Source organism: Drosophila teissieri, chromosome 2L, assembly GCF_016746235.2.
Source record: "Drosophila teissieri strain GT53w chromosome 2L, Prin_Dtei_1.1, whole genome shotgun sequence".
Lineage (NCBI taxonomy): Eukaryota > Metazoa > Arthropoda > Insecta > Diptera > Drosophilidae > Drosophila > Drosophila teissieri.
This window is the reverse complement of record NC_053029.1, coordinates 19,383,421-19,408,817: the sequence shown is the minus strand read 5'-3', so window position 1 is coordinate 19,408,817 and position 25,397 is coordinate 19,383,421. Positions and strand designations below refer to the sequence as shown.

The window sequence follows — 25,397 nt, the reverse complement described above, 5'->3', positions numbered from 1 at the left end:
GCCTAAAGGCAAAGCTCAGGGGATAAGTCGAGCTTTCCGCCTCCCGCTTTTCATTCATAAAATGAGGGTTTTGAGGGGTCTAACTCCCCCTTGAGTCCTAAAATTCTTTGGCCTTCGCAAAGTTTACCGTTATGGGCGCACAATTAAGCACTCCAAACCGAATTGCAAAACGAACTCTTGACAATTTAGAAAAGTACACTGACCGAAGTCTGGTTTTCCATATACTTAACCATACCCTTTAATTATTAAAACTGAACTCATTAAACCGTAAGCAATTTGAATTACTGATTGAATGAAGGGGGGTGTATACAGTTTCACAATCGTATGATTTTTTAATTTGTTAATACTTTCCTTAAGTATAGCCGTCTTAATTACTAATTCGTTTGATCTTCACTTACGAAACACTAACCATAAGTTTTTAAGTTAAGCCCTCACATTTTCCCACTGTGTATATTCAAAGAGCACTTCACACGCCAGTATCGTGGGTTGACAACTTTATTAAAACGAAATGTGTTCCTTCGATTTGGCAGGGGGTTACGGGTGGGGGGTTCAATGTGGACGTGCTTTATAGTTTCTTGACCGACGATGACGATCGATGATTTATTTGTATGTGCTGCTTGCTGCTTAATTCTCTGACTTTTTGATTAATTACTGTGATATTCAAATATTCAAGTGTGTGGCTGTAAAGGCGCAAAGGTATAATATTGTAAATACATAGGTGCTTCAAAAAGCAGAACCAGCTGTCACAGAGTTTTATACCCTTTTAAGTGTACAGTACTGAACCTAAAGTTGATTAACGGGAATAAATTTGGGGCTTTAAGTAATGTAAATACGCCGTCTTGCGAATTAATCTTTATTATGAATTTGTATTGAAAATAAAACTTCTGATCTTGTAGGCATTCAAGTTATGGTAATATTATTTAGTTGAGAAAAGCCGTGTAGAAGCACTGTATTTTTGTTAGATGATGTTTCAGTGCTAAGCTACGAACATATTTCACGCTTGTTTACCTTTGTGGCCAGGGATCAGCGCCTGTTCGGTCGTATCTAGAAGATGAATTAATTAGTGCTCGGCTTTAATGACTAGTGATTGATGAGTGGGAGTGGCCCCGTGGTGCGGAGGGAAGTGCTAAGATGGGCAGCTGGCAGAGGGTCACCGAACAGAACAGAAGCCAGTGGAAACTGGTCGACAGGCGGAACAGGCAGAAACATCATTTTCATATTGGCCAGCGCGTAGGAAAACATCCCAAGAATGTTTGGGCGATCTGGTTTCACTTGTTTTCCAGTGAGTACTCGAACCTTGATTTGATTCATATTCGCAAAGCGAAAGACTCCAAAACACGAACTGGCTCTCGAGCGCTCTCCGCAGACACCGGCTACTTGTTGCTGCGCCACTTGTTAGCCCGATTTAAGCTTAAGCTCGCTCTCTTGCTTGTTCTCTTTCTCTTTATATATCTCTTTCTGAGCTTTACCAGCGATCTTGGCCAAATCGCTGGCTCTGGGCTTCAGTCGGCTCTTAGACGTATTCGCGTTCACTTGGGCCGGAGAACGCGCTCAATTCCGCTGTGGAAACAATCGAAACTGCGTCGCGTTCGCAATTAGCAGCGATAAATATTTACAAAAGTACATACATAAATACAAACGAACTGGCCAGCGCCCATCCGCCACAGAGGATATATCGTTCGATCCTCCCTGCCAATACCATATAAAGCCAAACCACCAACGACCATCGGCACGTCCATTCAACCGTTCAGTGAAGCCCACGCAAACCGACACAAAATCTCGAACACAAATCGTGATAAATTTTCGCTAAATTGTGCAAACGTTTTTCGACTAATTAAAATTTGACGTGCATACCAAAACTCCAACTTCGAAAACCCCAAACGCGAGAAATATAAATTGCAAACAAGCTAATTTCCGCGACGACACTTGGCAAGTGAAATAATGAAATAAAAATAACAAAAAGTAGGGGAACAAAGCCGCAGAAACGAACCCACACACGTCAAACACAAAATAAACGTAATTAGAACTGCGCAAATTACTTAGAACTGCAAAACATTTGTTCTCCCCCACACTAACGCACGAGGAATGCTGTTTTGAGGTGAGTCGACGATCGATTTGTACAGTAAAACCACCCTAAAACCGCCAGCTAACGTCGTAGATGCTTCTGCCCAGATAACCCACTGAAACCAAATCGGAACTCCGGACTATCCATACTAAACCCCCATCTTCTGAGCGATTCCCCTGCGATACTCCTGAATAATTCAGCCTCGGATCGTAATCGGAATCGCAATCGCAATCGCCATAGCGATCTGCAGTGGGCTTTACGACCCCCGAATGTGTCCCAGTTACACACTTATGTGGGTGGGTGTGTGTGACTGTTCCATATCCGTATATAGAATAGAGTCGGCCAACGCATTAGCGCCGATTGTGAGTCAGAGTTGGGGTTTCTGATCGATCCGCTCAACCTTTCGCCCTTTCTGGTTAATTGGATGGAAGTCGTTTTGGGGTTCAGTTCAGCGGAGAAGAAGATCTTTTCGCCGTCTACTTTCTATCGTTATTTCTGGGCAACATTAACTCGAACATTAACAAATACACTTAACAACCTACGGCGTGTTCTTTGAATGGGGATGCAAATTAATAACCAATAGCCAGCCAATTTTGATGTTAATAAAAACTCGACCGACTCCGCAAATGCGAGCGTCTTTATTGTTTTGGGCGGAAATAGAATTCTGAAGGCCCGCGCAACTGAAAGCAAACATTTTTCAATGATGACTGCCCAGTGCCTCGTTGAGTGAAAGTTTTAGCGTTTTCAAAACGATTCTCGTTGGAAATCTGCTTGCTCTCAGCAATCTATATATTGGTTCTTACGAATTAGCATTGCAAATGCGAAATTTACATTAGCTCTGACTTAATGCGACTAGGAATTTTATATTTATGGCTGTTGTGTGGTTTTTTGGCCAAATATCCATAAGTAATTGACCAGAATCGGCACATTTGAATTCAGGTTCAAAGCTATTCGTTATTCATTAGGAAATGGGTATCGAAAACCTTATCGCCAGGGAGTTAGTGCTCATTTTGATCTAGCCTCGACGCCGATATTTTCTACAGTCCAGAGATAACCCGAAAAAAATGGACCCCAAGAAAACGATAACCTGGTTTCTCGGCCTGCCATCAGTGCGCTATGCGCAGATCTTTATCGTGGTGGCCGGCGATCTGCTGGCCCTGTCCAATCTGTATCCCAAGCACTCGAGGTATATTGCGCATCCATTCCTACTCTGGCAGGATATACAGGAGGAGGACGAACGTTCCCTGGACTCACCTCAGAAGTTCTAACAAATATATATTTTTTAACGTGCGTGGGAGACGTTTTATTGCCCCCAACGATTTTTGACCAGACCAACCTTGAGTTTCAATGCCAATGCCAGGCCCATGACGTCACTTGTATCTGGCTGCCTCTTGCTGGTTAAATATACTGAATATTTTGTACATAAGTATACATATATGTATGTGTGTCGGTGTGTCTCTGTAGGTGCCTTGGTAAACACCTCGTTCTCGTTTTGTTAGCTGCAGTTCAGAACGCCGAGTGCCTGTGAGCCTCTTCAAATGCCCGGCCAAATTAACCCGACTCCTCATTAAAGGCCGAAAATTCGAAAGTTTCGACCGTCGTCGTCGTCGTCTGGAAATAAACGTCAATTTAAACGAAGCCTCCGACCGGTAGGAACGTATTCAGGGTGGGGGTTTCAGTTGGGTTTCAGTTAAAAAAAATTGAAAATTCTCAAAAGCCGCTTTGTTGATGTGGCCAAAAAAGGTCTACAGCCTTGCCTTGTATGCAGTCCTACGGCCCGTTTCATTTTCGTTTTTGGGAGTTGCGTTGCCGCCATATTATCTTGTTTTCGGTTTCAGCTCTCCGATATTTTTGCTCGCTGTTTTCTGCTGCCGTTTTTGGTGTGCATGCGTCAAGGATGATTTGTATTTGTGCACAAGGCGATGCCAGTATTTAGTATTTCGATTTCTGTACTTAATTTGTATTCGATTTCGTTGGTAACCTGGCCGGGAGCTTCCTGCTTCGAGGCAGTGTCCGTGTCCGGCTTTTAACACGTACACCTACGACGCGTCGCGGGTTCAGTAATTAGTCACCGAGATCAAAGACCGCCGCCACCAGCGATTCATTCTCGGAACTAATGCAACGTTTGCTCAGCACCAACAAGCACAGCTTGGTTCTTAGATACATAAGTCTCGTGAATGAACTTCGTTTGCCAAGACACCAAACAGGGTAATTAATGTGAGTAATAGTGGTAATACTTTTAAGCTAAATCATCTAGTTGCCTAGTTTTTTCAATTTGGGTCAGTCTTTCAACGAAACTTGGAGCTGAAACCTCAAGTAAGATCAATAAAAAACTCGATGATTGTTAGTTCGCCCATATTTCTATATATCATGAATATAGTGCATTGGCATTAATACCGTGTGTACTCATTTATGCTGAAGAATTCGCGCATGGTGTGCATGCATAGAAATTAGGTAAGCAGGTTACCCCTAGGTAAAGGGGTCTAGTCTAATGGGTCGATGGGTGGGTGAGTAGGTCTTACAGTTTACAACGAATCAACCTCAGATCGTAAGCTGATTCATTTATTCAACGCGAATATATCAAGTGCAAGCTGAGTTTTTATTATGCCTGATTCGAGGATTGTATTAAACCACACATTTTCCTCCCAAATCATCATAGTCACGTGGCTTCTGTATCCCACTCCCTGGTGACCTTATGCGGTCGAATGGAAGTGCGAAGCGCTCTTCGGAACTCGCCGCACATTCACTTTGCTATCGTGCAGCTTTAATTGCCCATGGGGGTTCAACAGCCAAACAAAAGCCGGGCAAAACTCACCAAATGGCTTTAAAAATCAATGTCTGTCAATGTCTGTGGCGCAATCGGCCTGAAAGCGCCGTCGATCGCTGATTGTTTAACTGTTGACTTAAGCGGCAGAGTTAACAAATTATTTGACTTGGTCGCATTTGATTTAAGAGCCCAAACATCGCCACCTGGCATTGAGGCTCTTCGCCGGAAGTTGGACAGCGGGAATCAAACCAAACCAAACGAAATCAACTCGGATCTGATCGGACGGAACGGTAAATGGCATACGACACTTCATAGACCGCTGCGGAAGTACTTACCTCTCAATTGGGTACATTGTTGTCCCCTCCCCGCAAATCAGCGGCATTTGACACGCTCGTTTGGCTTAATTTCGGTTACTCGGGGCTTAGAGTTCACAAGCTGACCTTTCTGGGGGATATCAGGTGTCGCCGGGCCACAAAGCAGGTGCAACTCGACGCCCTGGGAAACAGGTAAACGGCAACTCTGGGAAGCTGGAAGATCTTCAAGCCGAAATGTATTTCGGGGCTCTTTTTGGGGTTCGGGAAGGCTTTCAATGAAGTCATTAACTTGATGTATTGGGCGATAGTTTCGCCTGGTTCGCTCTGTTTGGGGCGCTTTCATCTGCGAGCCAATTACGAATTTCTAAGAATCGGATCGCCCCCGAGACGTGGGCCGTTCATCATGATATCATTTGGCCGAGCGACACTGCTACATGCACATAAATTAGATGTAAAACAGGGCAGTAAAAACCGAATCGATTATGAGCGAAATGTTAATGGGACGCAATTTTGTCTATGACTTGTCGTCATCATTGATCATCATCATTGCCTTATCACGTACCGAGCGGCCCCGTCTAAAGTTGACTACAGAGGAGTGTCGTATTCAAAGAGGAGATTTGTAACGCTTTCATAACGCTTCCACAAGTCCAGTGCCCTCATCCTCCCCCGAATTGACCAATGACAGGGGCACAAAACATTGTCCAAGGGGCAGTGTTGAAAGCGCACTTTGTATGCCGGTCGACAAGTAAGCGACTTCGATTCGCGGTCAACAACATTGGGATAAAGGGAATGGGACCGAACCGAACCGAACCGAATCGAACTGCATATCAATGAACTCCGGGCCAGTACTCCACTACCATCCACTCCACTCCGCTGGCCATTCATTCACCGCTGGCAGCACCATCGAAATCGAATCTAACGCGGATCAATTAACCGATCTGCGAACTGAAATTAGCATAAATTACGATTTCAGCTACCGCTAGCTGGCCGGACGGGGCGATCGGCATTAATTACCCCGGGAAAGTGAAACCATCCGGGGCTCTTATGCAAGGCGGAAGATGGCGCATGCACCGTTGGTTATGACATGCACTACAGACCCAAAGAAGGCGCCTCTGGATTTGGCTAAAAACAGCCAGCCAACCAGCCAACCAGCCAGCCAACATCGCGTGCAAGTTCGCCCTTTTCCCACTCAACGAGACACTCGATTTCCATGACTCCAGGACGTAGTTTTTGGTTTTTGGCTCTGGGATGAGTGGCTGACCTTTGCCACTGCGCTTGATTCGTTGCCGGAAACTCTTGACGCTGCCTCCTTTATTGATTTCCCAGGGAAAGCTTCGTGTTTCGTAGATTCTCTAGCTAATAATTGCGCTCCATTGCTGGCGAATTCATCGATAGCAATCGAAGAATTCGACAGTCAGATGGTGGACTTTGCAGTAGTGACGAGGAAGCAGTGGCGCCATGAGGAGTCCCGAAACTGCGAACGTTCCTAGCAGGCGTGAGAATTAAAGATGCCTTTTGAAAACGAGATTGATTGAACCAAGCTGTTTAAATGGGGATACGCATAGTACATATGTACGTGCAGTCATGTTCAATTCAAAGAAAAGTGAAAATATTCTTAACAATAATTCACTTTGTAGAAATAACGAAACACTTTTGAATACCTTAGTTTTGCCACTTTGAATGGCCGGAGATCTGATCTTCCCAGATCACCAGATGGTGATCGCGTTTTAAGCGATTGTAAACTTGTGATCGATCGATCGATCTCAACTCTCTACTGTCCAATCGCCGCGGTGCCTAATTGATTTCCGTGCAGATATGGAGTCGCAGAGCCACCAGCTATGACACGGATAGAATCCATCGCTCCATCACCTCCAAAATACTTACACTCCCAGGGCTAATTATGAGTTCGAAAAGTGAAATCTTTTGTCTTCTTTCCCGGCCTCCGACGATCCCAGGTCGCTCAAGCATTATTAATCATGCAAAAAAAAAGCCAGACATGTAAGCCAAGAAATTGATTTACATATTTTGCTAGCTGGGAACAACTGGCACTTATGGTATCGACACTTGCCGCACTCCTGAAAAGATGCCACGTAACGCCGCTCGGATTAACCTTCTAACACACATAGTGGTCTTAGTCCGAGTGTGAGGTACTAGCACAAAGGGAAGCTTCTTCCCAGCCAATTCGGACTCAGATACAGATACAGTTTAGCTGGCTAACAAAGCGTGAAAACGACAGCGGAGCGGTAACAAAAACGATGACAGACATTGTGACCAAGTTTGGCATTGGAAGGCGGAGCCAGCGACGTGGCACTCAAGGGGTTAAAGAACGTTGGTCGAAATGATCTATGTCTTTAATTTAGGCAACTTTTCATGTGACGTACACTACGCAAACTCAAGTTTAAATAAATATACAAATCAATTTAAAAGATTCTTAATCACCGCTTTACAATGCTTTAAAGAAGTATGTGCATTTTAACTGTAATGTTTGACAGCTGCATCGCTTTTGCAATTATAAACGTTAAAGCATTGTAAAGCGGTGATTAAGAATCTTTACGTTTTTTAAATGTTTTAGTCCACTTAAGTGTTTTTTATTAACTTTTTTTTAAATATCATCAAAATTAGTTTATCATCAAATCAGTTTATAAAGAAGTTCTCTAATATATATCATAGCTCTTATAAAGTATTACAATTAAAAAAAGGTGAAGATTGCTATATTCATTCCTAATTCAGTTGAGGCTGAGCTCTATCATAATGGCAATCCCCCTCTACGACGCCCATGTGAGAGATGGTGAGTGGGCGCTGGACAATCGCCAGACAATCTCCGAGCGCGGAACTTGTCATCGTCATCATCTGGCGAATGCCACACGGTCATAGATGCCCGCATAGATGTCTCTAAATGGGAGTAGCAATTACTAATTTCCTTAGTAAAGCGCTCGGCTCAAGGGGAATTTAGTTGTAAGACCTGACAATACCCACAACGCCACTCGCCAGGGTCTCTTGCCCAGTTGAGTCCATTCCATTCCACTCCAGTCCAGACCAAGCTGAACGCACTGGAATAGGCCTGGCCCGAACTCTCGATTCCCGACTGCCCATTCTCGATTTTGCGACTCCCGGCCAAGCCAAAGACAGCGCCGGCGCGTTCCTTGGCTGTCCAGCCGTCTGGAGCACTGGGTATTGGGTATTGGGCATTGGGCATTGGGCATTGGGTATTGGATATTGACCAGTCGGCCCGCTTAGGCAGCAGCGGCATTCACTCACAGATGCCTCGGCATAGATATCGAAATGCAATTAAGTATTTGCCAAAGCCGAAGAAGCGAACGAGCGCCACCAACAAAGCGGCGGAGCGGCGAGGCACGCATGGAAAAATGCTTCCATCGCTAGACGACGTCCAGTTGGCCCGACTCGGCTGGCTCCTCCGCTCCAGAGGGAGTAGGATCCAGAATTCAGCATGCAACATTCCGGGGGGCGGCGGGTGACGGGCGGACGGGACGCTCTGGTCTTTGCATAACATGGACTTTGAATGGCCACAGGGCTTGGCTATACTTACAAATTGGACTACACCTTCATTTTCACTTCTATGTGAAAGGCCGCTCTGGCAGGCACACTGCGCGAAAAAGGGTGCGCCGCTCAAGAAAGCTATTTGTATTTCCAAAATAACATGGTTTCTAATAAAGAATTTGACTAGATACATTAATTTTATTACCGAATAAGGGTGACTAAAGGAATATTAATCTAATAGCCGTACCTCCCAAAGAGAACAAAATAATTATTACATATAAAGTCAATAGTAACGAGGTTTAACTTTGAAAGTAAAAGTAGAAATTCAGTAAGGCTTTATAATAATAAGGATTAAATAGATTGCCTATAGAAGAGCGAAAAGCCACGTATACCAAACAAAAGGAGACAGATTTTGCTCTGCCCTGTTTCGTTCTCCCAGTGGACCATTCCGATCTCCCTCGGCTGCCTGAACCCCAGAGGTCAGATCGACTCCGTGGCGCTGAGAACACACGCAAAGTGGGCAAAAGTCGCCTCGACTTTTGTTTGCTTTGCTGCGCACTTTTGGTTTCACTTGAGAGCGGCGGCGGTACGGAGGGAATCGCCAGACTTGGGTGGAGTTTGGGCTTTGGTTCTGGGCTCTGGCTTCCTCTCATGGGGGCTTGCTATCATTACCGCCGTGTTAAAGTTCAAGTTCAGAACAACTATGGTTTTGGGGGCCTGGCTGTCGCTATGCCGCGATGCCGGGTTGCCGAGTGAACGGGGGAGCCTAAATTGTTTGCTCTGCGCGCTAATCTAATCCCATTCCCACATGTACGGGCGTAATTCGTATAATTTCGCATAATTCACCTGGAATTAGCTACTCCTCGGACCGGAGACATGCAAATGCGAGCTGTGAATGGATGAATGGCTGGACACCCGGCTTTTTAGTTTAATTGAAAGATGTGCGGCCGGATGGCGAGGTGCGCAAATGCAATTGCAGAGCTGAAGAGCTGCAGCGCCGACTCCAAGGTCCGTCAAGCGATACAAATTTTATGTTTATTACACCTTAATAATGCGTGTTTACAAACAAATCACGTTCATGGCGCAATCAACGCTTGGCAATCGGCATCGGGAATCGGACATCGGACATCGGACATCGTACATCGTACATCGTACATCGGCATCTGGCGTAGCATTGCGCATAAGCGCCTGCGTTCCAACCTATTCCATCCCATCCCATTCCATAGGATCCCCAGTTGGTCTGGACTCAAACTCGGCTCCCATCAACGTCAGGGCGCACGCATGCGCACTCAAATTATATGGTAAAGGATTTTTATTGGCAGCTCGCAGCGTTTTTCCCCTGCAACGGACTGCATCGGTGCCCGCGATCAGACAGACGACCATTGGCCATTGATGTCTAGCCGGGCGATTGTGCTCGTTAGAGCGTGAGGCCAGCTCCAGAGTCTGGAGTCTGGAACTCGATCGGGGGACCAGGACTGCAGTCGGCTCTGGGCTTCAGCCTGGACCCTGGCCAGGCACTGTATGTAAGCCAGAAAGTGAATGAGCACAGTCCTTGTCCAGCTGCCAGGTGTTAGACAGCTATTTTCCACACTTTCCCAAGCTCCTTCTTATATTCCACAAGTACGTTTTGGCCAAAAATCAATTACACGTTGTGCTAGCCTTATTAGAGTAGGAATAAATATGTTTCATATTTCGCAGGGCAAGTTCTATTAAGTTGGCATATCCTCTAGCACTTGTATCCAATTTCCGAATGAAGTCATACGCACAAGAAGTAGTTAGGCAATTACAAATTCATCTATCAGATGAATGAATATATATAAGTTAAAAAGGAACTTGAACGGGGCTACTAACTCAGCATGACGTTGTTTATAGATCATTTAAACAAGCACATTTATTTTACAGAAATAAGTACGGCAAAGGTTATAAAACATTTCACCGGTCCAAAGATTCCTCCTCCTTTCGTTTCGCAGTTTGCAGTTTGCAGTTTGCAGTTTGCTCATGCATACTCTTGGGTGGGTGCGTGTCCATGGAGCAGTTGTCTGGACTGGACGTTGGGCTGGGGAACCAGGGATCGAATTCGGGCACGCGGATTGGAGCGGGCTGGAGCGGCTTACCCTAGAGTCCTCGGGCATAATGCATTGTTTAAATAGAGTTTGCACTCTCGTATTCAAATATGAATATTATCGCGTTTGCTTAATCGCAATCAATATTTCTACGGTTTTCTCCTCTCAGGCACTCCCGACTCACCTCTGCCCGTCCCGCCAGAACTTGAATCTCGTATGCAGCCCAAGCACCCTCGTCGTGTGTCTATTTTTGTAATTGCCAGAGAAAACAAAAAATACGTAAAAAACCCAACTCGATTGTGCCCACTCCCGAATCTGGGGAATCAGTCAGAGTGAGCGTCGGAGTTGGACTCAGAATAGAAATAAGAATAAGAATTAATTGGCAACTGTTCTGCTGCCTGCTGCCTGCTGTCATGATCAAACTCTTCTGAGAGGAATGGAGAATTTGGCAAAATGAAATCACTAAATAATTCTTTCCGAGGTGTGGTGTAATACGAAAAGTAGTCGAAACTGACCCAAAATTGTTAATATCTTCTGCTAAAATTACTATGGCGTACTCTTCTTTTCCTCCTTGACCTATTCAAGTGCTACTACTTACTTCCTTAAACCTCTAAGCAATTGGATTAACCAATTTATTTTTAATAAGACTCTCTGTACACTCTCGCATGTGCACAGAACATAAAGATTAATAATGTGCTAAAAAAAACCCTAGACAAGTGAAACATAAAAACAAACTGGGCTAACCGACGAGCTGCAAACTAAACTCAAGCTGGCTAATCGCAGGAGAAATAATCAAATAACACCAATAACCAGAGAAAAAGAAAATGCGGCTACAGAGGCTAACTCAGAGAATATTTTCTTTTTGCAGCTAAATACCATTTAAATTGGCTAGTTTACATGGAAAGTGCGCAGAGTTCAAACAGCTCGATGAGACTGTCACACAAAGAATTTACTTAGGGTTGCGATTCTTCCGAGAGAAGACCCGACAGGAGAGAGAAAAGCCAAGACAGATACAGAGAAATCAACCACAAGGACACAAACCAAACAACAAACCCCATCCCCATCCCTGAGTTAAGATGCACACTGGAGCGACGAATGGAGGACCCAGGGTCAGCTTCAATCGGGATGTGCACGTGAAGCGGATAGGTCAGTGTGTGGTTGAGAAAATAGGTACCTCCCCCCCCCAGTAATCGTAACCCCAATCCGCAGTCGAAACCAGAAATTAAAAACAAATAACCAACACGCGCAGCCGCCAAATGAGAGCGGCGAACACGAACCCACAAAGACCTCTAATGACAAACTAAGCAACCAAAAGGCAGCCATAAGAAACCTCATCAATAACCAGCTAACAAAAAATTACTAACCAAGTGGCATCTGAAAAACCACCCGTACTTTTGTGTGAGTAGGCCAATTTTGGTCAATCAATGACGGACGCTAACAACCCACGCGAATGCAGCTCATTAACTTGGCCAGCCAGTTCTGGCCAGAGGCTTTTCACCATCCATCGATCCATAGATTGCATAACGTGGATTGCTGTGCGGAGAAGCTCTTCAGTTTCTTAGTTTTTCAGTTTTTCAGTCTTTCAGTTGTCTATGTGGCTCTTGAAATTATGCCAAGAATACGAAAGACAAACAAGTGAGCCATATATTTGCACATGTGGAAAGGAAAGAAAAACAAAAAGAAACCTCGCGCTGGTGGGCGAATAAAGCCAGAACGAATGCCAAAAGCAATAAAAATAATAATAATAACAAAGCCGCCCCAACAATAAAATGTAGTTTACCTTGAGAATAATCGCGCACAGCTACGGACTGGCGCAAACTAGCGAGCTCCCATATAACTATTTTAAATAAGTTGATATTTTATAAGGCATTACAACTCGCAGCCGAGAGATGTTCGCTCTCGCCGACCGAGTATCATTTTGCACATTTCTGGGGAGGATGGGGTCGCCGATGCGGACGAGGACGGACCCACTGCATCTGGGCGCTTTGTCTCCGCAGCTTCGAGTATATTATTATTGTTATGATTATGTCTGGCAGCCGCGACAGCAACGACATGGGATTTATTTCATAGCCGGATTGAATTTATGGCCAGCGACGGGAATGAAGAAATTAAAAATTGATTATGACCAAAGCGGCGCAGATGTTAATTTTTTAGACGGCCCCCCCAATTTAGAACTGCCAGTGGCCAGTGGCAACTGGCGAGTGGCATTTCCTTACGGCTTCGATGGCCATCCACGTCTAATTAAGCGCAAGTCCTTATGGTCCGCCAGTTGGCGGTGCGTATATCTTAAATGGTTGTGAACCAGATTTCCCAGTCTCGTAATTGCATCAAATGGTTGCCATTTCGGCCAACTCGTTTAATGCCGCAAACGAACTTAATTGCAATTTCTGAATTGGCTTAGGCAAATGCAACAAGTCGAGGTCGCCGAAATGTAACGTGATTAGGTAATCGGACGGCCAGGCACGAGTCATTAGCTTTGTGATTTGTGATTTCTGTACGCTTACGAGGTCGTCGAAACGCAGGTTGTGATTTCAACCAGACCTAAAGAGATCTGATTCCATTTTACAACTCAATTGAAGTGCGATTCGTAGCAATAGTACCATATGACTATATGATTGGCAGACAATATATGGCTAAATGTGATACTTCATTGGTTAATTTGACTTGTGGTATGACTTGAGTTTTGAAACAAATATTTTAAATCAAGTTTGGCAACATATTTGTGTGGCTTTATTTTTTGATTCTTGTGCCCGCAATTAGCTGGGTAATCCCCTAAGTACCCTATTAGTTAGCCCGAAAATTAATTCCAGTCTTCTCCGTTCGCTATCCTTGCATGCAAATTAAAGCAATTATGTGAAAAACACAGATTTAATGATGATTTAATTTTGACGCAACACAGTAGCGAGATAAGCGAAAAGATGGTGGAAATTATTTGCCCGCTGAGCACAAGGCAGCATTTTTCATCCGCAGGTTAGCATGTGAATTTTCTGCTGAATTACAGTGCAGTCAAAAGTCAAAGTTGTTGACTGTAAAAAATCAACTAAAAGCCGTCTAATTTCAGCCAATTTGGGTACAGGTGAGCCTCGCTAGCGCGACTGCTACAGCGACTGCTACGACGACTGCGAGCGTGATCAACCTTGCGGAGCGACAAATTTGGCCAAGACGAGTCGAGTCGACAGCTGTTCTGCCTTGGGCCTGGTGGATGCACTGAGCCAGCTTTTTGAAGGCGGACAGGTGACGAAAGGCAAGGGAGCCGTGTCAAAACCGCGCTCCTTTGTTCGGGCCTCGGAACCTGGCAATCGGGCCAAGTCGACGTCCTTCTAGATGTGTGTCTTTTCTCCTATAACTATACATATACTCGTATGTATATTTGTATGTGCTGATGACATAATTTCAGTTATCCGATCGCGATCCAAAAGGCGTTTTGAGAACGAGTCCACCTTTAGCTACTCAAAGCGTAGGCCGTCTTCCCGATTGCGTAATGCTGGCCCAGACATTTCCCCATCATGCCTGCTCTCTAATGAGCTCGTACACCTTTAATTAATTAATTTAATTAGGCAGAGAGCAAGTCATTATAATGAAATTTGCTACGTTTCCTACTCTCAACAATGCGAGCTCCACATTTGATTTGCCTTCGAGTGCGACTTTGTCAAAGCCCCAACTGGTTTTCTGTTTGCTCTCGTGCCATCTTTGGATCTTCTACTCTGGGACTGGCTGGCTGCTATTAAAATGCCATTTATGCTTTTTATTAATTCATCATTTGCATACGCGGTGTTTTATTCGCCTCTTTGCGTTGCCCAAGAAACCAATTAATAAGCCTCGCTTTTGGCCTGCCTGCCCACAAATTTCGCACTATTTTCTGGCTGATGTTTTTCTGCTATTACTATTTTTGCCAAGTGACATTAGCGTGGGCAGGCCCAGTTGTCGACTGACTAACCGCTTGCCGGAGATTGCTTTCAGTCGCTATTGATATCGGACTCAGTCAGGTTCTGGCCGCCTGTCATTATCGTTCTGGAACTGAAGTGTTTGTGCTATGCGACAAGCCCCGGTAAATTTCAATTGAGCATTTAGAGTCGCGAACCTCGGTAAATTCGGCTAAATGGAGTTGTCGATCATCTACCTACAAATCCTCGTGTGCCCAAGTCAATTGTCGCAACAGAAATCAGTTGAAATTGCAGACGATTGCGTCATTTGTTTATCGAAATGTGTATTGAAATGAGTCGCAGATTATTTTTAGAGCTCTTTAACTCTTTTTCGGCGAATGGTTCGGTTTTTCTTTATTTTATTTTGGGTGATTTGTTATTTGTTTATCCGCTCTCGCCGTAGCTACAGCCACAGCTACAACTCCAGCCAAAGCTGGAGCTACACAAAGCTGTTGCTGTTGACAGGCGCTTAGGGGGAGAAACAAGTTTCTCGCCTCAGTCTTTTGAATCGGCTCCATTCTTTAGCGAAAGTTCCCATTCGTATTTGTTTTGAAAGCCGTGCATCACTGCCCAGCGAGCCACTTTAATTGGCCAGCAGCCGCAGTTGCATTGGCAGACTTCGAGCAACACGCTGATTTGCATACTTGGGCTGCCCCAAGGACGCGGCGCCGCTTTTGATGTGATTAGGTCCTGGGCACCACTCCGCGGCCCGATTAGCTTGGGAGCACTAAATTATTTTCATACGTAAAATAAATGCGAGCTGTCCCCGGGACCAGATAAAGCCCGACGTCAGCTCGGCGATGTGGGCCCTTTAACGAAATCGAAAGTGCGCCCGGGTAATTGAAATACCCCATGGCAGCCTGGGCGGATCTTTAGCATGCCTGTCCTAGAACTACACAAAAAAATATTGCTCCTTAAAAAGAACCTCTAGATGATGCAATAATTTAGCCTCGCTCGCAGCCTTTTAAAGTTGAGTCTATCCTAATTGTTGAATTCTTGATATGATTTGGTTTCGGGACGCACAATTATACTAAGTTTTAAGTTTAGAGTTTCTTCAACGACGGAATATTTGTATTAAGATTACTTTTCCAAGAGGTTACTGCTTTTTTCTAGGTGTAGGCCTAGACCAGTAGCGAGGGGAGGCAGGAATGCGGGTGAGCTCCCATTTAGCCAGGTTGGCTCGACCTTATCTTGTCACTGACATGGCCAGCGGGGGATAAGGCATTTTTGCAAACTAAAACGTTTTGCCGTCGACGGGGAAACGGGGAGGAGAGGTGGGCTCTTCAACTTAGTGGTTGTGGTTGCCTTAATGAAGCGGACTGGAGGTCGAAGCTTCGACATCGCCGTCATCATCCCCAGACAATTATTGCGTGGTACCATTAAACTAAAGTAAAATCATCGACATGCCCCTGGTGGCACTTGTGGCAAGTGAAAGTCTTGCCGCAAAAAGAGTCGAGATTTCATTTTTTATTTGAGTCGAATCTCCACTTATTTCTGGGGTGCGTGCCCACGAAGTTGGTCAGTGTGTTTGAGTGTTTGAGGCAAAGTCGCCAAGCCATCACGACAGCCAAATTATGTGCAGCTACCCGAAAAAACCGGAACTGAAGCAGAAACCCAAATCAAAACCTGCAACCGAAAGGCGCTTAAAGGCAGACCAGTTGGAAAAGTGGATCAGATGCTTTATCGCCAGCAGAAAAAGGTTATTAAAATTCGCAGCTCCTTGAGGCCCCCGCCTCCGATCAGATCGCTTTCATGGAACTGCCTAGGATGGTCTTGCAAATCACAGAGCCCGCCGGAGCTGGCGTGGCCACATTAAGTGGATCAATGATTAGATTAATGAATGGCTCTCAGCGCCTGGTAATCAATCAAATGCTGCACTCGCCCCGAGATCATTGTCTTAGGGTCTTGGGAACTTGGAGCTTGGAACTTGGAACTTGGAGCTGTTTACGGTTAGCCGACATTGATGCTGTCGCTTAGTGCGAATTTATGCTTTCCTGTTGCCTCCAAAAAGCAACGAGATAGATACAAAACACCGCCGCCGGCTCGCAAGCGAAACCTTGTAAGTTGGCCAAGACTAGTGAGCCATCATGATGGTGCAGCGGGCCAACTTTTCACCTTGACACATATCGCATGACAGCTGAGTGCAGCCGGAGATGGAGATGGAGATGGCGATGGAGTTGTGTGAGCGGAGTGAATACAGTCTCGCAGAAACTCCGAGAATGCTCCCTTTTCAATTCCCAGTCCAATCCTCAATCCCAATCCCATTTCCAATCCAATCCAATCCCATTCTGCTAAGCCAATTTGGCACACGACACGCCCAGCGCTGTCATTATTCATTGTTGTTTGAATTTCGAGTTTCGATTAGGCACCGGTGTCACTTGGCCATTTTGCAGCACGAATCGGGCGAATGTGGGAGCGGTTCTCGCTCCGTGGTCCGCGAATGTGACAGGTTGTGCAGGTGAATGGACAGCACTTGGCGGAGGAAGGGAGGCGGAGGGCCAGTGGCCGGGTGGGGCAACAGAAGTCCAGTTGATCTCGGGGCAAGGTCAGCGTAGAACAGAGATGGTTTCGATGATCTGAGATCTCCACACCGTGCGCTCACTTTGAGGTGTGTAAAACCACGGCAAAGAAAAGATATTGTATAAATTGTGACTTTTTGTGAAATTGACTTGTAAAAAGTTTCTTATTATTGTGATTGCTTCGGAGTCGGAATCTTAAACTATTTTCCATTGTACCTTAATTTGGAATACGTATTTCATATATATATCATGTATATTTTCTTTGTGTGTACGATGACTAGCGCTGGCCGGAAAAGGGGGCTGACTGGCTGACTGGCTGACTGGCAGAGTGAAGAGATCACGCATCTCGGCTAGCACATCTCGTTCTGGCCACGATGATGATGCTCGTTTCGGCACGTTTTCTTTGGCATTTCTGTTTTGTTCTCGTGGCCCCTTTGCTGTTGTTTTCGGCGTATTAAATAATAATGATTATGAAAAAGTGAGGAAGTGGAGGAATCTTTATGAGAGATAGATCAACTGGGACCGCAGCAGCCCCGTCCCCTTCAATGGCCATTAGCGCTTACAGCGCCCGATTACAGAGCAAGCGCTTCACGAGATCCAAGTATCTCGGCTCCATTTCCATCCAATCCGCACCGAAAGCATCTCGGCTCGAGAAGCGAGCGACAGACGTGGGCCAGATCCATTGTCAGACGGCCGGTCTCGCAACTCTTCAACCGAATTGGTCTGGTTGGGACGGAACGGGCTGCCTTATTTAGCGACCAGCTAGCAGCTAGCAGCTGGCGGGTTGGCGGCTTGGCGGGTTGGCAAGTGTGAATTGGCCACAGCTGGCTTCCAGATATTACATCATCAGGGGCCGGCTAATGTGCTAATTTGTTTTTACATGAATGCCAACTAGTTCGCGGAACTGCCTCTGCAATTGTAAGTTAATCCCAGTCCTCTCTCCATCCATCTCTTCCAGGCAAGCATCCCAGTGAGTACGAGCCGCAGCCGAGTAGCCAGCAGAACTACCACCAGCTGCCCAAGGACATCGATCCCGAGGACATCCGCAAGGAAGCTGCCCTGGTGATCGCTCAGGCGGGCAGGCACCACAGCAAGGCCGAGAACGGCGACCACATCCCCAACTTCCGGGCCAAGCAGAAGCGCCAGAGCCAGCCCAGCGACTTCAACTCCCTACCCACACGCCGCAGGAAGGGCAAGCCCGTGAGCCGCAGCGCCAGTGACGCCTCCACCAAGAAACCGGCCAGCAAACGTCCCTCCATCTTCGGGCTCTTTAGTCGCAAGAGCGACTCGAATGTCAGCCAGTTGGACAGGGATCCGCGCTTCGAGGACGTCGGCGCCCGGCGTTTAGTGCGCAGCAAGAGTGATGTGGGCAGCAGCAAGTTAGCCAGGAGAGCGGAAGACAAGGCCCACCAAGGCGCCACCAGCCAGTCCAAGCAACAGCTGAGCCCCATCATCGAGCAAGCCCAGCGGGAGGACTTCTTCGAGAAGGACTACTTTCGGGAGCGAGAACGCCGCAAATCAGACGCCGTCACGCCGCGCGAAAAGAATGAGAGCGTTCGCGGCTTGAACGAACTGCTGGCCAGGAGTCGCTCCCAGGCGGAGCTAGACGGTCCGATCCTCCCATCAGGCCCCTCGGGAGGTGCTTCCATTTCGGCGGGTATTCGCGATAGGATCGAGACCCTGCAGGCGAAGTCTGGCGAAAATATGCACAGCTCCCAGCAGCCGGCGGAGCGTCTACCGCTCACCAAAGGGCGCACAGTGAACGGCCTGGTCAAGCGCTTGTCCATGGAGCGCTTCTCCCCGCAGCCGGTGATCAGCCAGCCGGCCTTCTCTTACATTCGGCCCAACGAGGGCATCACATATGCCCAGCTGGACCTGGGAGAGGATCAGGTCCGCCGATCGCCCATGGACCGAGATGTGCGCACTCCCCAAAGGGAGTTCGCTCCGGCTAGGCCGCCGAGGGCCAGCGACGTGCGGCCCAGTTACTCGCCCACATCCAATGGCGCTGCTCTGGCCAGCAGGACCAGCCATTCGCCCTCGCCTTGGCAGCAGCTGAGTCCCCGCAATCTTAGCGACGAAGACGAGGGCCTAGGCTACGAGCCCAGGAAGGTGTACTATGAGGAGGAGTTCCCGCGAAGGGCGGAACCTCCCATTGTGCCTCTCATCAGGAGTGTCAGTCCCTCGCCCTACCTGGACGAGTTGGGCCATCGACGGGCCCAGCTGGAGACGCGTATCCTAACTCGGCGGTTCGGGGAGGGAGCGACCATGGAACGCCAAGCGGACAGAAATCGGGAAGTGGGCAGACCCACTCCTGAGCGGGATCCAGAGCGCTTCCACCGACCTCTCCGCCAGGAGCTGTCCAACGAGTTTCCGACAGAGCGTACCCAAGTGGACAGTGGCTCCACGCTGCCCAGAATGGAGAAGACCTCTCGCTACCGCCACACCAAGTACTACGACGACGGACAAGGAGGCGTCAAGGAAACCTATGTGCGGGAGACACAGCGGGATGGACAGGTGCGGGAGTCCCGGCACCGCGAGCGCATCGGCGAACGGGAGCGAGACTACAACTCGGCAGATCGGCTGGAGCAGGAGCCGAAGAGCCTCGACTCTCAATTGACAGATCAGTACCGATCCTCGCCAGAACTGCGATCCCAGCAGACCCAGCCGCGAGAGCAGCGGGAGCAGCGGGAGGAATACTGGCAGAGCAGCCTGAAGCGGGATAAGCTGCAGCAGCGCAGCTTCGACAAGGGCGACTCTGGCATTGAGAATGACTTCCGGAAGGAGTCTTTCAACGGAGACTTGACATCGAGGTAGGGGAACTTTCTTGTCTTATAGACAAAGTGCTTATAACCCTATAATATCTTCTATCTCACTTAATGCGGCTTATTTAGATGGCGCAAACGCTCTGCCCTGGATGACATAAGGGCATGCGAGTCGTTCCTGCGCAAGGAGCGTCGGGATAGCGCCCAACAGCGCCAGTTCCAGCGGCAGGCGGTACCGTCGCGCCTGCGCCGCGAGCACAGCTACGTTTACAGGGAGCGATCCATCGACGATGGCTCGCACTTCGATCCGCACCTGGACAAGTACCCGGTGGCCACCAGCACGCTGCGTCGCAGGGAGCAGCATTCCACCTCCCAGAGTCAATCCCAGTCCCAAAAGAGAGAGGACTCGAGCACCCTGAAGCGGAGCAAGAAGCTGGGGGGCTTCGAAAAGGTCAAGCAATTGTTCACGGGATCCGGAGGAGCCGGCAGCAATGGGGGCAGTGGTCGCAGCAGCGGCAGCAACGTGTCCAGTGGCAAAAAGGAGCAGATGAGCAACGGCAACAGCAGCACTCTGAGTCGCCGCGACAAGGACAAGGAGCGGGAGAAGGAGCGGGAGAGGGAGCGGGAGCGGGAGAGGGAGCGCTACATGGTCAAAGAGGAGGAGATGCGGTCACGCTACCGCGAGCATCACACCTCTGCCCAGGAGACCTCACGCGAACCAAAGGTATGTGTTGTTTGTCAATAGATATTTTATTTGGTGCAATGTCGATTCTTCCAAAACTTGAAGGCCAATGTGAAAATGTCAGTACCTAGATTAACCAATTCGTTATGATGCTTATTTAGATCTTAATACTTAGAGCTAGTGTTATGTTAGATAGACTGTGCGAGACTAAATATTTGAATATTTTTCTATTCATAAATATTTTAATATTTTAACATAAGCCTAATATAAGAAATGGGTTAGCAACAGAAGGATATGTGAAGATGAACCCATGATATGAGCACATATCATTTCTTTTGTGCAACTGCGGCCCCCTTTGCCCTAATGGCCGATTGATGGCGTCAGGCGGAGGTCGTTAACCCGGCGCCTGGGCAAGATTACAGAGTCTTTCGGAATGCAGACCCTCGTCGGTTCACTTGGTCATGGTCGGCTATTATTAATTTCGAATTAATCAAGACTTGTGTCGATGGGTCTTGCGTTTTGGGGGAGTAACTGTGGGAGTAGGCGAGAAGCAACCCATGATTTGGCGATTGCTTCGATTCGGTCCATACTGATCCACTTCCTGGTCCAATCAGAAATCACTTGGAAGGCGGGTGGGCGTCATAGGCTGCCTGAAAATGGTGCCAGCCTTAGAAGCCAAGACGTCACATCCACCTTGGGGCACATCTCTTTTGTGGGGCATTCTGGGGGGACTAAGCTGACCACACCATAAAGAAATACTCGCGACTACGCTTAAGTAATAGACGACAACAGACCAAATAGAGTTGCAGACGGAACGAAAAGCGCTAACACGAACACGAAAAAAACTAAACAATTCAGCGACGAGGCGTCGTATAAATTTCGAGTAAGAACAAAAGCGTCGAGGGTCGAGCTTTGGGAAAGATACATATATGTATATAGAAAATAGAAATATCTGTGTGCAAGATTTAGAAGTGGAAGACCCACGCAGCTGCTGTCATTCTGCCATTCAAGCAGCCAGTCAGTTTGTCACTCTGTCAGTCCGTTTGTCAGTGCGCTCGCAAATTAAGAAAGCCGACAGCGAAACGACAAACATCGAGGCGGGGGAAATTGAATAAACTGGGCTTAGATTCAGATGCGGATTCGGATTCGGATTCTGAATCTGATTCGGTTTGTGCCCAGAGTCCGATGCAAAACGGTTGGAGCTACTGTTGCCGCCGAAGTGTTGCTGTCCACGTTGCGCAACTTACAACTGCAACAGTTGCTGCCGCTGTCGCCGTCGCTGCTGCGTGCTGCGTTCTGCTAGCTGCAAGCTGCAAGCCAATTTGAAATGCTTCAGCGAATTTCTTGGCCACGTCTAAGAGGGCCAGAGGATGTTGCCACTTTTTGATCGGCCGGATGCTCGAAGTGGGCGGCCCAAAACGCTTATAATCAGAGAGTTTTTGGGTTACGGCTTGGATGGGGAGGGGAGGGGAAGGGAGGAGAATGCCCATCCTGCAGGAGTTTCACGCCAAGGTGTGGCCATTGCCTCGGACCGTTGTCAGAAATTATGCTTGCGTGATAGAGGTATTTATAAGGCCTGGCCAGCGGGACCCAGCATCTCCATCTCCAGCGGGACAATGTGCTGCCATTATTCATGGGGGCATCCAATAAAACATGCCGCCCGATTTGTGTTCCGCAGAAATCTTTAAGTGCTTGCCATTCATTCCACAGATTCTACATGCCCGAAAACAGACACGCGAAAGAGAAACCGCTGAGGCTTGTGTCAATAATTCTGTTAGCTTATTTATGGGCCCCCAACTTAGTCGTAAACTATATTGGGAGTCGCAGTCGCGTTCTGGGCATATTTGAATACCTAATTATTTGGTGGGTGCGTAGTCTCTCTGGCTTATTGTTGAGTGCCACAGTGAAGTTTTAGATCGGAGGTTGGGCACTTGCAGTCTCTATTGAATTCGAAACCCGATATTGAACCGGTGGGGAACCTGCGGCCTTAACCAATCACCACCCACCGCCCCTGCCTGATACCGAAAACCCAATACCTATTACAGTTTCGACCGCAAGTGGGCCAAAGTTGCATTGGGCCGGCCAAAGCGAGCCGACTCTTTGTCGCATTCACAAATGGCAAAACAAGTTTAGGTGCCGGCACCCAATCCCCCACTTTGCCACTTCACCACTCCCCCACGTGTCCACGCGCATAAAGGCCACCTGCCCCACATTCGCAACCTGTTGCGAGGCAGTGGGAGAGCCGACCTTTGACCCGAAAGCGAACGCAACCGCCCACGAAATCGAACTCAGCTTGTGCAGGGAATAATATCAATCACATCGGTCGTTAATTCGAGGTATCTGCGTGAATAGTAGTTGTATTAATAGTTGTTGTAATAGTAGTTGCATTAATCCGAAAAGAAAAAAACAATCAAATTAGACTACTTAGAGCATAAAATTGAATTGAACCCAAATAAATTCTGCAGAGACTTAAGGTAAATTACTTGGATCGAGGGTTACTATAATAAACATTAAAAGAAAGTGGTCACATGGGAATATTTATGTATAATCTTTTGAAATCCCTAGACTATCGATATCTCGATGCGACGCCGACTGTCCACGCCCAAAGCTAGTCCTCTGCTGGTGAAGCGAAGTCCAGCGGACAAGCCGCCCAAAAAGCATTCAAAGCCCAAGGAGTCGCCACCCGCGAAGGTCGAGAAGACGAGCTGGTTCAGATCGCTGGACCGCCGGGCCAAGAGCAGTCCCAAGGAGGTACGAGCAATTTCTTCTAAACAAGAGCTTTAACCCATTGGGCGCATTCCTTTTAGCTCAATGTATCCGTGAACGGACACAGTGAGACCACTTCGAGCTTGAAGCGGACCAAACGCAATGCGACAGCTGCTCCAGCCAAGAATCTGCGCTTCTTTGGCGACACTGATCTGGACTCGAATCCGCCAACCATTTCCAAGGTTTCCAGCATGCCCAGGTGAGGAATTGTGGATTCACATTCATATTGAGATCCTAACCGCATATATTTTCATCTGCAGGAGCCGTCCCCCGCTGGGTCAGTCGAAGCACTCGCAGAGTGCCTACCACCTGGACCGCAGTCCTCCTCCACCAGCCCGGGACTACCGTCACTCGCTCGCTGGCCAGCCTGAGGGCCATACTAGGAATGGTACCAGTCGTCAGCGGGCTAGCTCCATGCAGCACCTGGACAACGGCAGCGACGAGGTGGACTTCCGGAAGAGGCGTCACTACTCGCGCTCCCGCGAGCTGCACGACATCTCGGAGAGCGGCTCGGAGCCAGAGCCGGCGGAGCGACATAAAAGGAGCAGCACGGCGGGACAGCGGGCCATGTCCCTGGAGAGAACGGTGGATGGACCGCGTGGCCAGCGTATCGAGGATCGTCCGCTGCTAGGACCACCAAAGCCGGCAAGGAGTGCCGAGCGCCGCGGACTGCTCAACAGTTTGGGCCAGGAGAATATTGGCTACGGCAGGTGGGTTGGATTGAAACCACTAATAAATGTAACTTTAAGTGCCTAATGAACCCATCTCCGTGCAGGGATCGCTATCCGGCTGAGAGTTCCGGCACTGAGGGCGAGTCCAGTTTGCATAGCCAGCGTAGCGTGGTCTATCTGCACGCTACCACAGTGGGCGACATCCCACAGCCATACAACCTGCGCCGACGGTCCATGTCGCGCGATGACCTTCGCAAGGTCAAGCAGCAGGCAACCCAGCAGCCGCCGCCCCTCCAGCCCATGACCCGCACCGTCTCCAGGTCCGTCTCCATGCTGGCCCCCTGGAAGCCCAAGCACATCAGCGAGGGCTACGAGATCAACTACTCGCAGGAGCAAAGCAAGCGGGTAAGTTTCACTTGTAGGAATGATCGCCTTGGTTTAGATCCTAGTAAACAGATCATTTCCATATGTGTTATCGTTAAAAATTACGCTTAACGTTTTTAAGATAAATAATTAATGTATTAATTAATAATTGGGATGATCACCTAATGATAGTTTCAGTTGTCTGCTCGATAAGAGCCTATAGATTGCGACTGGTTTTGGAGGAGAACCACTGAACAAAAGTGATTGAAAATGTAGGCCTGGACAAATTTTTTGGAATTTTTTATTGAGATCGCCATGTTAATACGCATATATGTATGAATATACATATATCTTCTTAAAAAAACAAAGGTGTTGACACCGCCAATTATTCACAGACAATGAATAAATTAAATTATACATTGTGAAATCTTAGAACGAAAAGGGATTTTCTCATTTATCAATTTAGAGTTACATTACCTTCAATAAAAATGTCATGCAATGTTACCATATTTTATGATTGTTATGTGTTTAGATGTCCACACTGCCGCGAAAGCCACCACCACACAATGGAGCCACCAGTGCCAGCACCCTGAGCCGGATTGGTCGCAAGAACGACTCCTCCACGCCAACGCGACGGTACCACATGGACAGTCTGGAGCGCCCGCCACCCCCGCGATCAGTGCTCTCCGCATCAAATTTGCGCAGCGCCAGGACGAAATGAAGCGGGTGGACGAACCTCGGAGCCTCCACCCGGTGCTCCACAGTGGAGGTGACGAGTCGAACCTAGTTGCTAGTTGTAATCATTAATGCGAACTCGAAACGTAATTCTAATCAATTCAACTGACGGAGAAGGAGGACGGCATCCCGATGAGAGGCGATGCCCTGCTTAGTTGCGTAGGATTCTTTAACCTTTGTTGCAATTCTCGTCATATCTTAAATGTGAAATGTATTCGTACTCCAGTAATAATTATATTAATAAAATATCAGACTTTAACTTACCTGAA

The 25,397-nt window shown here is 47.6% G+C and overlaps 2 protein-coding genes across 3 annotated transcripts; both read left to right on the top strand.

Annotated features, from left to right (window-relative positions):
- Positions 1–1,504: 1,504 nt before the first annotated feature.
- LOC122621836 (serine/arginine repetitive matrix protein 1) lies at positions 1,505–25,397 on the top strand. 2 transcript variants are annotated; one of them, XM_043799829.1, is made up of 9 exons: positions 1,505–2,098; positions 11,576–11,853; positions 18,108–19,959; positions 20,041–20,635; positions 23,159–23,344; positions 23,401–23,558; positions 23,620–24,069; positions 24,135–24,435; positions 24,926–25,397. In XM_043799829.1, exons 2-9 carry the CDS (start codon positions 11,784–11,786, stop codon positions 25,112–25,114), a joined length of 3,801 nt encoding a protein of 1,266 aa, XP_043655764.1. In that variant the 5' UTR covers positions 1,505–2,098; positions 11,576–11,783; the 3' UTR covers positions 25,115–25,397. The 2 variants fall into 2 exon arrangements, with proteins under 2 accessions (XP_043655764.1, XP_043655772.1); XM_043799837.1 differs by lacking the exons at positions 1,505–2,098; positions 11,576–11,853 and adding an exon at positions 14,700–14,755.
- On the top strand, positions 3,098–3,636 carry LOC122621854. The gene has a single exon (XM_043799848.1). The coding sequence runs from the start codon at positions 3,130–3,132 to the stop codon at positions 3,331–3,333; it is 204 nt and encodes a 67-aa protein (XP_043655783.1). The 5' UTR covers positions 3,098–3,129; the 3' UTR covers positions 3,334–3,636.